The 12439-nt window shown below is 38.0% G+C and overlaps 1 protein-coding gene across 3 annotated transcripts in view; it reads right to left on the bottom strand.

Moving 5' to 3' along the window:
* Positions 1–12439, bottom strand: part of LNPEP (leucyl and cystinyl aminopeptidase) — a 65705-nt gene that overhangs the window by 21002 nt on the left and 32264 nt on the right. For all 3 annotated transcript variants that reach the window (XM_074165743.1, XM_074165745.1, XM_074165744.1), the window contains 6 exons: positions 10861–10992; positions 7688–7808; positions 6858–7012; positions 6433–6546; positions 4255–4386; positions 1529–1660 (listed from right to left, as the gene is read on the bottom strand). In XM_074165743.1, coding sequence (XP_074021844.1) covers positions 1529–1660; positions 4255–4386; positions 6433–6546; positions 6858–7012; positions 7688–7808; positions 10861–10992 — 786 coding nt within the window. The remainder of the gene's footprint in view (positions 1–1528; positions 1661–4254; positions 4387–6432; positions 6547–6857; positions 7013–7687; positions 7809–10860; positions 10993–12439) is intronic.

Genomic DNA, 12439 nt, shown 5'->3' on the forward strand with positions numbered 1-12439 from the left:
GCAAGTAATCTAAAGTTTTGAGAATTACTCTTTTCCCATGCTCTAGTAACAGTTAAACCCTGCATCTAGTAACAGTTAAGCCCCCACATTAATTAAATATGAGGCATCTGTGTGGTTTCCCTAGCCACTCCATGTGGATACTGCCATCTCCCTGTGATACGTTCTCTATGTGTGCATGACTGAAGATGGTCAATCTGAAGGCTCCATTTTGCAGAGGTTGAGGAGAGGGAAGTCTATTTTGCACTATAAAAATCACTGTACAAACTAGAATGGTTCTCTGTCATAAGAGTCACAGTCTGATATCAGTAATAAATGGGAAACCAGCGATTGTGTGTGACTAAACACATAAATTTACAGCCACCTGTTACAGCTGACAGTAACTAACAGTGGCTCCAGTTCTGCAGAGGTTCAAATATCATAAGGTAGATGCCAAGAACCAAAACTAAACATTAAATTAGTATCCTGCCTAGCACTCAGCTTCTAGGAGGAACCTCACATGTATTTCAGAGACTTTAATACATACTGTGCAGTACACACACTCACAGGGAAATCCGTTGCCTTCCCTTATAAAACTACTTTGACACTCCCTGGGGATAATCAATAGCTCTTTCTTGTTGGGATCGCTCTCTCATACACACTTTCTCTCTTACACACTCATCCCCTTGCATTCTCCCTCCTACTCTCTCCCTGTTATGTGCTCTCTCCCTTGCACTCTTCTGTCCCCCCCTCTTCCTTGTTCTCTTTCCCTCCTTCACCCTCTCTCCCTCTCCCTCCTGCTGTCCCCTCCCCACTCCTTCACATATGCCTTCTCACACCTGGCCTCCTGGGCTCTCACAGGCTTGTGACTATCACCCCTGTTCTCTCCTGCCTGTGCCCTTGTTTTCTTGTGCCCTGGCTCTTCCAGTTTGGGGAGAACTTTGTAGTGTAGGGTAGATGGTTGGACTCGATGATCCCAAGGGTCTCTTCCAACCTGGATGATTCTATGGTTCTATGATTCCCCCACACCTGCTTTAATCGGATACAGTCTTATGCCTGCCTTACTCTTTGAGAGCTGCTGAACTAAACTGCTGTCCCCTACAATCTGTTCTCCTACAATTCTAGCACTGATTTTAGAAACAGAAGTTATCACTGAAACAAAGTTACACTAGTAGAGAGTATCTCAAGATCTGTAGAGAGGTTACTATTCCTTAAGAGTAAAGTTTTGTGTTGTGTTTAAGATGACTTATTTTTATTCTGGTGCAACTAACAACGCAACTCTAGAGAAGACATGTACATACCCATGTGGATGGTGCATGGCAGTGCATACCCACTTCCAGTGCTTTTTTTGGGATGATATTCAATGGAGTTCTAGAAGCTACAGGAATCTCCGTATCTATATTACAGAACTTTGGACTATGAGAAGCAAGAACTTTAGATTATCTACCTGCAGTCTATTATCCTATTTCTTTCATGAACAATGAAATAAATCAAAATTTACAGCACACTTAGAGAAGTGAAAAAACAAGAACAGCGTATCAAAGATGGATACCTCGTTCATGCTGTCCCATAAGTCATCACTCTGGGCAGATTCGTAGTTGTGATTATGCAAGTATACCTCAATGCCAGCTTGGAAAACATCCTTAGTTAGATAGTGCTTCAGCATCAAAAGAAGTGAAGCCCCCTTTAGGAAGAAAAAAAGAGAAAAAGAATTGGTGAATTAAAGTTATAGAAATTGTTGAAGCATATGCATATTACAGCTCTTTCACAGTACAGGAATAATTCCAAAGCTGTCAGATTTTATCTCAAACTATATCATTTAGATAATTAGCTTAACACTCGGTTGCCTTCAAAAAATATTTTTTTAATATTTCCTAAACTCCAAATACAGTTACAAAAAAGGCCAATACAGCTTCAAATTTTTTCCTAGCTGCTATGGAAAAAAATATTTTTAATATCTCAAAGGTTCAAAATACAGTTACAAAACAGGCTAATAGAGCTATACATTTTTTCCAGTTAACTTAATCTCAAAAATATTGCCTTCTTACTGATAATTCTCTCCTGGATGCCACATTTCATTCTGTATGGTATAGAACTGCACCTGTAGGACAATGTTTAGCAGTCAAATCATTTGTAGTTATACCAGAAAACTAAAATACAGGAAAAAGATGAGATGCACTTAGTAGGCTGGAATTGACAGTGCATTTTGACAGTGTTAGATACAACCATGTTTTGTTAAAAAAAAAAGAGTAACTGAGTAGTTCTGGTATCAAGGTGGCCATGAATGTGTAGACAGAAATGTGGTGGTTTTTGCTTTTTTAAAACATAGCTGAAAGCCATTTTCTTTCTATAGAAATGCTTGTATGTCACAGTCATTAGTAAATAAATTGCCTGAGGACTTGTATACTGTGCAATTGAACCCAGATGACCAGCCACAGATTATAAAAAGTTTAAACATGCACTTTGTATTTTTGGTTCTATTTTTGAGAAAGGATCAAGAAAAAACTAAAAGGAAGATTTAAATGAGAGCATGTATGATTTCTCACACATTCCAAATTCAAGTTTTGGTATTTAATTTGGAATCCTGCCTGAAGCTTCAGGCTTCCTGGATAAGCTAATTATTCACAAAACAGCAAGAATACTCCTTGCTGTATTGTTAATAACATGGCCATAATTTCTTCTCTTGCATCCATCCATACTTAAGCTGTATCTCTACTACTTTGTTTTTCTTACTGTTATACTCTCTCAAACACCTTGTTGTTGCAGGTAGATTGTTTTCCCACCATTGAGTGTTAGGTTTACTGACAGTCTGCAAAAAAACAGGCTAATAATAAATATGTACAATAATTCCTATTCCAGACAGTAAAATGTAGAGGCCACCTACTAATCTGTGTCAGCTGGTAGTATAGTAAAACAAATAAAGTTGTACAATTCAATAACAGACCACTCTTAGCTGATTAGGGACCACGTTGTAAGTGCCTTCCCACTCAAATTGCCAAGAGCGTTAGCTAAGATACAGGGCCAAGAGTAGTGGAATACAAAGACTGCATTCATGAATAAAGAGCTATGCAATGAAAGCCTCTGAAACACAGAAAGCAGCCATGAAAAATCTGTTTCTGACAGTGGAAGGGCAAAACTTCTTTTGGTTAGCTCCTAAACTCAAAGGTGTAGACTGCTACATTTCTATTCAGAAGGTGCACATAGTTATTAGTAGCAATAAAGTAATTCTCCAAATACGATGCTTTACTAATTGACTGAAACTCACAGAATATTTCTATTAAAATTATATAAAGTTTTGATCAGGCAAAGAGTGACAGAATTGCCGTCTCTGAAGTTAGTTGGCTATAGGCACGATCACATATGATGCATAGCTTCCAGAAGCTTACCAAAAAGGTAATTACTTGGGACAGCAACTCTGAAGCATGAAACAGCCATGCCTTTTGATATACAGCTTAGAGAGAGAAACCAAATCCATTTCAAAACCAAGAGAAGCTAAAAATCACACATCTCTATTCTTGTAGTTGAGAAAACAGAGACCAAAATAAACAGAACCATATCACTATTGCAGGTCCATTTGGCATCTCAAGACTACTCAAGAATGCCAGACAAGACTTGTCGACCAGTTGAGACTTGCAAAAAGAAATCAGAGGAGACAAACCAAGACAGCTGTAGGAACTGTATTCCACTGAGCTTAGGAAGATGTAATATTTGACTGTTTTCTAGTAAGCACTAGCAGTCTCCATGGTTTCTTATTAGATGAAAGTACAAGTATACACAGATAGTGGTGGGAGAAAATCACAGGCTTTCCTCCAACACTACCAAAATCATGGCACACAGTATCTAAAACCTGAGCTAATTTGGCAAATATAGATATATTTCTCTCTCATGCATTTTCAAGTGAGAAACTTTAAAATTAAAAAAAAAAAAACTCACACACAATCCTAACTAGACATTAGAAATAATCAAGTCACAGACAATCAGGATAATTCAGTGAAATAATTTTACATTCTAGATGGAACCCTCCAGCTCAGGAATTCTCTAAAATACTGTTTCTCGAAAGCAGAGAGAGTATAAAAAGGAGGGATTGCTTCAATAAATTCCTTGTTACTCTTTTCTTAAGCACTTGTTACAGGCTGCTATCAGAAGAAGAATGTAGGTTTAACTGAATATCTTGTTTTATCTACTGGGTCCCCTCTCTTACATCTTCATGAGTATTCCTTGTGCTGAAGCATAGCTAATATATCACTCTCTAAATATTTCCAAATATTTTAAACTTACCTTGATGTAAGAAAGTGCATCAAACATTTCTTCAATTTGCTCTGAAGACTGAACAGCAGAAGAAACTGGATGTGAAGAATTCAAAGAATCCTTCATCATAGCCTTGAAAATTAAGTTAAGGAAATCTTCATCCTAGAAGAAAAACATTTATAAGTGCTTGAGAAGCTAGAACATACATGGTAAGCGGAACTTGTGTCTGCTTTGCTCTTCCACTGGTCTAACATGCCAATGCTCGCCTTCCTGCCAATGCAGGCAGCAAAAGAATTATCAGGGTAGCATTTGTAAAATCTACTCTTTCCCCACCACATTTTATCAGTGGAATCTCACTCTTGAGTTTGCATCATTATCCAGACCCTTAAGCTCCTGTATCAGGTAAATGCATCATTAGCACTAGAGAAAACAAATGTACCTACTAAGTAACTGTGTGATGAATTTCAGATTTGGCTCACCAATGGACTGTTTACAGCAAGCATGGAACACAAAAGCATGACTTCTCTAGTATGCTTTAATATTAAAGCATGAAGTCTAGGGAAATAACTCACTACCGTGATGTTTGTATGAATGTAAACCTTATCTAGTAACCCTAATACGAAAGACTCTTCCTTCTTTTCTTCTAGAATTAAGATATTTGAATTTAATATATTGTTACCAGAACAAGACAACTCCAAACACTGAAGCTGATTGTACTGGTATTTGTCCATTTCATTTCATTGAGACGTGAGCAATTCTCTATACATACAGTTTGCTCTACACAATAGACAGTTAAAAAAAAAAAAAAAAAAAAGACCTGTGTACTATACAATAAAGATAACCTTTAAATTTTTTAATGCAGAAGTCCTGAGTGAATTTTTTTTACTTTTACCAAAACACATTTTGGCACCACCAAGTGGTGAAATGAGATACTGGGTGAAGGCAACTTGTCAGGCACATCTCAGAATTAAGTATACAAGTGCTACATGTGCCCTTGTTAAAACATTAGACATTTGTGTCCTCCCTCACCACATATGCACCCCAACAAGGAGAATGGCTATACAAACATACTTGCAGTGGCCATCAGACTCAACAACCATGCTAGGTCAAATGAAAAACTTTTTAAACATCCAGCTCCAAGAAAGAATTCTACTGAACCAAGTCAGCAACCTGTTTCTTAATGCCGTAACAAGGGTGAATGAAGAACTCAAAACTCACACTCAGTCAGAATGCTGAGAAGAACACAATCCAGCAAGTAGGAAACAGTCAGTATGTATCAGGTTTTTAATCCCATGACTAATGTCAATCACAAACACTCCTGGAAGCTGGTTCCAGAGCCCAGGTATCTCCTCTCCCAGGAGATACCTTTACCCAGGATGCAAAATTAGTCTCTCCACTGCCCCCTCCGTTTAGTTTCATCAGTCTTTGTTTCTCTATCTGCATTCACTGACAGGGAGGCTTTATAGAAGCAGCTAGTATCCCTTCCTTGGGAAGGAAAGATCAAGTTTGAATCCTTCAAGTTTTCCAGAGTCTGAAAAGCTAAGTCACTTAGTACCTGAGTGAGTTTTTAAATGAGCACTAGGTTATTATATCAAAAAGATTCTACCCTTCAGCCATATGTATAAACAGAAGTGCCTGGGGGAGCAGTGCTTTTTACTTAGTGTAACTCACTGCTATCAGAATTCATGGGGTGGGACCATATAACACTTTTATACCAGGTCCCATGATTTGTGAATCCCAAACTAATTCAGACACAAGCAAGTACCACAACGATGACAAAACAGGAGTTAATCTAGGCATATTTAGTAACCTAAAGCTTTGGTGCTTCCAAAGTCTACTAGAAAAAGTAGAGGCAGACAAACTTGGTCAACAAGGCTACGCCTGGACTTCCTGCATAAAGATTTTAAATTATAATTTGATATATAGACACCTACACCTTTTAACACCTGCTATTTTATGCAGAATGCTCTAACCTACACAAAGCACAAAGACTGCATGTAGACTACTGCCAAAATAAAAAAGAATAAAAAAAAAAACAACAAAAAAGCCCAGCCAAACCAACTTCTAATATAATGAAAGTGCCAAAGCAAAGAAGATCTCAATGGTGTCCAAAGTGAATTTCAACAGAAGTTTATAAGTCCTTTATGGTCAACATTACAAAATAGATCTTGTAAGTGTAACTAAGTGTAAGTCACAGAAAGTACTTACTGAATGTAATTCTGGAAAAACCTCCTCCATGGCAAAGTACTCCATGAACGTGGCAAATCCCTCATTCAGCCAGAGATCGTTCCACCATTTCATAGTTACTAGATTTCCAAACCACTATGAAAGACCAAAAATGTCATTCTTTTTCAGAAATAAAATCAAATTAGTATAGTAATGTTCCATCCATCCTCAGCTTTGTCTTGTGGCAAAATCAAGTTCAGCCAAAATGACAATAATGCTTTTGCAAGAACTAAATACGTCATGACGGAGTTGCACATGTACTTGTACTGGAGAAAATACCTCTGCAGGTATTCTGAACAGATGCAAGGCACAGTGAGGGCAGGGGTGAATTTAAGGATAGAATTGCATTTTTTTTGAAAAAAAAAAGAACCCACCACATTTAAACAATGACCTCCCCAACCTCATACCTGATGGGCAAGCTCATGTGCTATCACTGCAGTTATTAACTTTTTATCCCTTGCTGAAGAAGTATTGTTGTCAAATAAGAGTGTTGTTTCTCGGAAGGTGATCAAGCCCCAGTTTTCCATTGCACCGGACTGAAAATCAGGAATTGCTACCAGATCTGGAAAAGATTTGAAAGAAGCTTTTAAAAACTGCTAGTTAAAGCAATTCTGTATTTCAAGTCTACCTATTCTATTACATAATCCCTAAACCCCTCATTATTTAAATCCTGTAGTGTGGGCACGTGCCCCACAGATTTATAACCATGCTTCTCTAGCAGTACCCTTACACAAACAACTTAAACCACTACACAGACACTACCTGTTGATCTTGCATGCACACAAGTAACGAGGAAATGGGGCTGCCCCTACTGAAAGTACTGTCCTAGAAGACTGCATCTCATTATCTTTCCAGTCAAACTAATACATGCAGAGAAGTCAGGCTGCAGATTTTGCACTGGTGAACATGGTTCACACACTGAGAATTCTGTATCTCTCTACCAAAGCACATCACATTAAACTTAGACCAAACTATTTCTTTGATGTTATGTACAAGTATAAGCAATCCCGTGTCAAAAACTCAAAAATTTTCCAACTTGGGAATCACTTAATACTCATATTCAGTCAAACATTTAATGATTTTTTTAAAAATAATTTTAGGGGAACATTATTTCACAGATGTTTTATGCTATCTTTTCTTTTTAAGCGCACCTTTTCAGAATGAAAATTCCCCTGCATTTCTCAGAACTGATTAGGGCTTCTTCTTCGGTTTAAAAAAAAGTTAAAAAAACACTTACCTAATTTTTCAAGAGGGTAGTTTATTAAGAAGTATTTTTGATAAAATTCTAGAAGTTTCACTGCTGTGTTTAGGGCATACCCAACTTGGTTTAGATGCTGTGGTATGGCATAGACAGATACCTAGTCCAAACAGAGAAGAGAAATTATTTTGAAATGTACAGCTACAAAAGCTTTAGAAGTAAAAGGGGAGCTGGCAGAAGTTCCTGAAACAGATAGGACACTGTTTTGGGAGTTCACACTTAAGCTGCAACAAGTAGTTATGTAGCTGTCAATAAAGAGTTAATTTTTTTGCTAGACATTCACTAGTCAAAATACAGACAGACCAATTGACCAATGTGTATACAAGAACAATTCAAGGCTTAGGCCTTTAAGGAAGGTTTTTGAAAATGGTCTACCTGAACAGAAATATATCCATTTCCTTTTATACTCCCTGATGAGTTATTAAGTGACAAGTGGACAACAGGATGACCATCAGCCAGCAATGTGCCCTTGTGGCCAAGAAGGCCAATGGCATCCTGGAGTGCATCAAGAAGAGTGTGGCAAGCAGGCTGAGGGAGGTCATCCTCCCCCTCTACTGTGCCCTGGTGAGGCCCCATCTGGAGTACTGCGTCCAGTTCTGGGCTCCCCAGTTCAAGAAGGACAGGGAACTGCTGGAGAGGGTACAGCAAAGGGCTACAAGGATGATTTGGGGCCTGGAGCATCTCTCTCACAAGGAAAGGCTGAGGGACTTGAGTCTTTTTAGTCTGGAGAAGAGAAGACTGAGGGGGGATCTGATCAACGCCTATAAATACTGATAGGGTGGGTGTCAGGAAGATGGGGCCAGTCTTTTTTCAGTGGTGCCCAGTGACAGGACAAGAGGTAACAGGCACAAACTTGAACATAGGAAGTTCCATCTAAATATGAGGAGGAACTTCTTTATTTTGAGGGTGGCAGAGCCCTGGAATAGGCTGCTCAGAGAGGTGGTGGAGTCTCCATCTCTGGAGATATTCAAAACCTGCCTCGACATTTTCCTGTGCAACCTGCTCTAGGTGGACCCACTTTGGCAGGGAGTTGGACTAGATGATCTCCAGAGGTCCCTTCCAACCCCATCTTATTCTGTGATTCTGTGACCTTCCCTGCATACCTCAATTAATCTAGAATTTAGGCTATCAGTATGATGACATTAGTATAATCTGCAGGAAATTCTCTCAAGAAATAATAACAGGTTGATCCAAGTTTAGGACACCCCTTAGGACACAAACACAAAATATCTTGAGGCTAATTTTCCTGTTCTATTTAAAAAAAAATAAATTAAAATTGCTCCTACTATGCTACAAATCAGTTAAAAAATGACATTTCAAATAGACCGATAGGATGACCTTCTAATTTTTGAATTTCAACCAAGCACGTGCCAGAAAGAATCTATTCTAGTGTTCCTGAAGTACAGAAGTATTATTAGCTGCAAATCTTAAGCTCAAAGACAAAACATAAAAGCTCCCCAGGATCTTCCGGAGTTGAGAAAAATCTCACTGCATTATGAACACATAGCAACTTTACTTCAACTGTAAGATGTAACACTCATGGCAATAAACTTATTCTGTGTGAACTGGTTAGCTCAAATTCTTTGAATCTCCCAGCCACAAATAGCTGGAAGCATTTTGAGAATGTATTTCTGGAAAACTTCATTATATGCTTCCTTCTTACAGTCTCTCTTGCCTACTAGACACTGTTGGCAACAGAGCAACCCGCTAGCTAGAGTCTTATGCTTTGTCGCTTTAAGCTGGCAAGTACTTCTACACATTGCTAGTTCCCTCATGTTTGGTGCCTTCTAAAGGTCTGCTGGAGTCCCCTAGCTTGGTCAAATCTTGCTTGGTGATCAGAATGAAGGAGAAGCACAGTTAAGAACCACTCTCCTTAGTCAGAATACATCACTCAGTCTTCTCTTCTGCTATATGCCTGTGCCATAACATATGTCTGAAGTACTGACAATTCATGCAAGTTAGTCTCACTGTTATGAACAAAGCAAAGCACACTCCATAGATAGCTGTTTCAGGCTCTCTGCAGGCACAAAATACTTAGTATACTGATCAGTTTTCTGCCTGATAAAGAACTGGCTATATTGCTTTACCAGAATGCAGTTCAAATACAGATCTGAGTGATACCCACAAGGTAAAAAAAAAAAAAAAAAAAAAAAAAAAGAGAATGCAGGAGTCTAACTTTCCGGGTTAGACCAGTCTGTCCTATTCAGCGATAATTAGAAATACTTGTTCAAGTCAGAATCAATGCCTATTGACCAATATTTTTACCTGTGTGTATTGGACTAAAGAGAGGGTTGCTTCTTCTGCAGCGCTACTAGCACTGTTCCCTCTAGCTCTTTCTAGGTAGATACTGGCACTTCCAACATTTCACCACAAACAGGCATTACCTGCTAGAGAGTCATGAAAATCATTGCTCACGTGAAACTCCTGAACCTCCTAAAATTAAATTAAGAAGCATCTCCTACCATTATTGCCATGATTTTTCTTTAGTTACTTTAATGGCATACACTGTAGGAACTGCTCACTGACCCTGCAGACCATATCCACACGAAGGAAAAGATCAAACAGGACCAACTCTTTGATTTTTGGAACCTTTGGAAAAACAAAAAAGCTAAAATGGAATCATTGTATTCAAGTGACTAAATGCAAACTTAAAGTTAGTCTAAATTTGCTTTAGTACAGGGCATGGGTTTTTTTAGGTAAGTTATCTTTGCAGGTATAGAACATGTTTGCAGCACTGCTTGAAATAGCATGTAGGCTTCCCTATGAACTGTAATGTTTCTGTATAACATCTGAAAAATTCTTGGTTTGCATGACATCACTCCCTCACAGACGAAGCATTAAACTAAACGTTTAAAGCTTCCAGCTCTGAAAGCTCTTAAAAATTTTAGATTTTGTAAATTTCCACCGTTAACAAAACCTGATGCTGAGTCTCTTGCTGTAAAAGTCTCAATCTGGTATAAACCCTGAAGTGAATCTACGTTACAGCATATGGTTTTTGTTCCCTGCCTATAGTGAGTATAATAAAACCAAGAAAATAAATAAATTTGAAAGAGACAGAATTTGCTTGTTGGTTTGGGGTTTTTTTTGTCCTGTTTTGGTTGGCTGGTTGGCTTGGGAGGGGTGAGGGAGAACTGAAAGTGTAAAAAACATACCAGACTCCCATTAGTTTCCCTACTGATGTTTTTCAAGTCTGCAACAACAAAGGCTACTAGGTAGGTGCTCATCTTCAAGCTCACAAAAAACTCATCTTGAACAATTCCATCTGTCACTGGAGTAGTGGCTTTCTGTACAAAAAAGGAAAATGTTGTTATTAATGCAGACAAAAGAACACTAAGACATGCAAGGAATCAATGGTAAAAAATTACTTCAAGCTGGGAACAGTTTATAAGCAAACTTGCAGGACATCTTTATATTTAGGTTATGTTTCAGTGGGACAGATGATACTCACAAACTGCTCATGGTGTAACAAAATTTAAGGAGACCTGTAACATTTAAGGCTATATACCCAGTATAATCCAAAATCAGCATAAAGACTAGCGTTAAATCGAGAGAGCTTTAGGCCAGATCGGAGACACAGTTCAACATAGCCTACTAAAAATACCGGTATTACAAGAGATAAACATCGGTGTCTTCACAGAAGCCTCTTCAAAACCAGGCAACCAGACATACTCATTATTTTATAATAACACAACAAAAAAACCCTCACACACCCCCTTACAATTCAGAAGGGACTGCATTTAAAAAAGTGAAGAGCCCTAAGGTTTCAGTTAGTTCATGCCCAGCTTAAACACACACTGCCAAAAGAAACTATCTGCTCAGTCTTCTGAAGTAAGATAACATGGTATATCTTAAATTACTTTTAGTGCAGAAGTTTTTCTATGATATTAGACCTGGAAAGGCATGCTAGTTGCTTAAAAGTAATTTTCTGTATAGTCCTTCACAAATGTAAATTACATAAAGAATAAAGCAAAATGTTTAAAACCACTGTAGTGCAGAATTGTAAAGGTCTGGAGACAGGGATGGCAGTTCATGTGCCTTCTGAAACTTCACAAATAAGTTTGTTTCCAGAAACCACAAACATTTAAAAAACAACAAAAAAACCCGTAGTTTTAGGCAAGATAATTCAAAACAAACAATGATTTAACATTTAACTGACACTGAAAATTTAACTGTCAGCCTTAAAGAGAAAAATATTTTTAAGCTTGAAGTTATAGTCATTATAATCATCTAGTTTGGCCACTGCATATGAACAGAATGCCATTGTTGAATTCCTTCAGTGAATTCATAAATTTCTGCCTTTACTACAGCTTCACCTACATAACCAACAACCTATTTAAGAAAATCTACTGTGGCTGCAGATACACTGATTCAAAAGTCAGTTGTCCTCATTAAAAAAAAAAATAATCAAACAAACAAAACCACAAAAGAAAACACCACAAGCCCTAAACACACACAGTTTATTACTAGCCTTAATGTGTATTAGCCAGTATATATTGCCATATTAGCGATGTACATGCTACTTGAGAAGGCCTGTTTCTGATGTCTCTTGCTTATGGAGGCATTTATAGAAAATTATGAAGTTCACACGTAACCCTCTCATGGATAAACTAAAAAGTCTCTCCATTCAGCACGGCTTGTTACCAAGACTTGCAGCTATTACTGAAGAATCTGTAGCACTTTTCTTCCTAACAGGGGTTGTTTAAGTGTTTATTATCAGAAGCGAGCCTATCC

Source organism: Numenius arquata, chromosome Z, assembly GCF_964106895.1.
Source record: "Numenius arquata chromosome Z, bNumArq3.hap1.1, whole genome shotgun sequence".
Lineage (NCBI taxonomy): Eukaryota > Metazoa > Chordata > Aves > Charadriiformes > Scolopacidae > Numenius > Numenius arquata.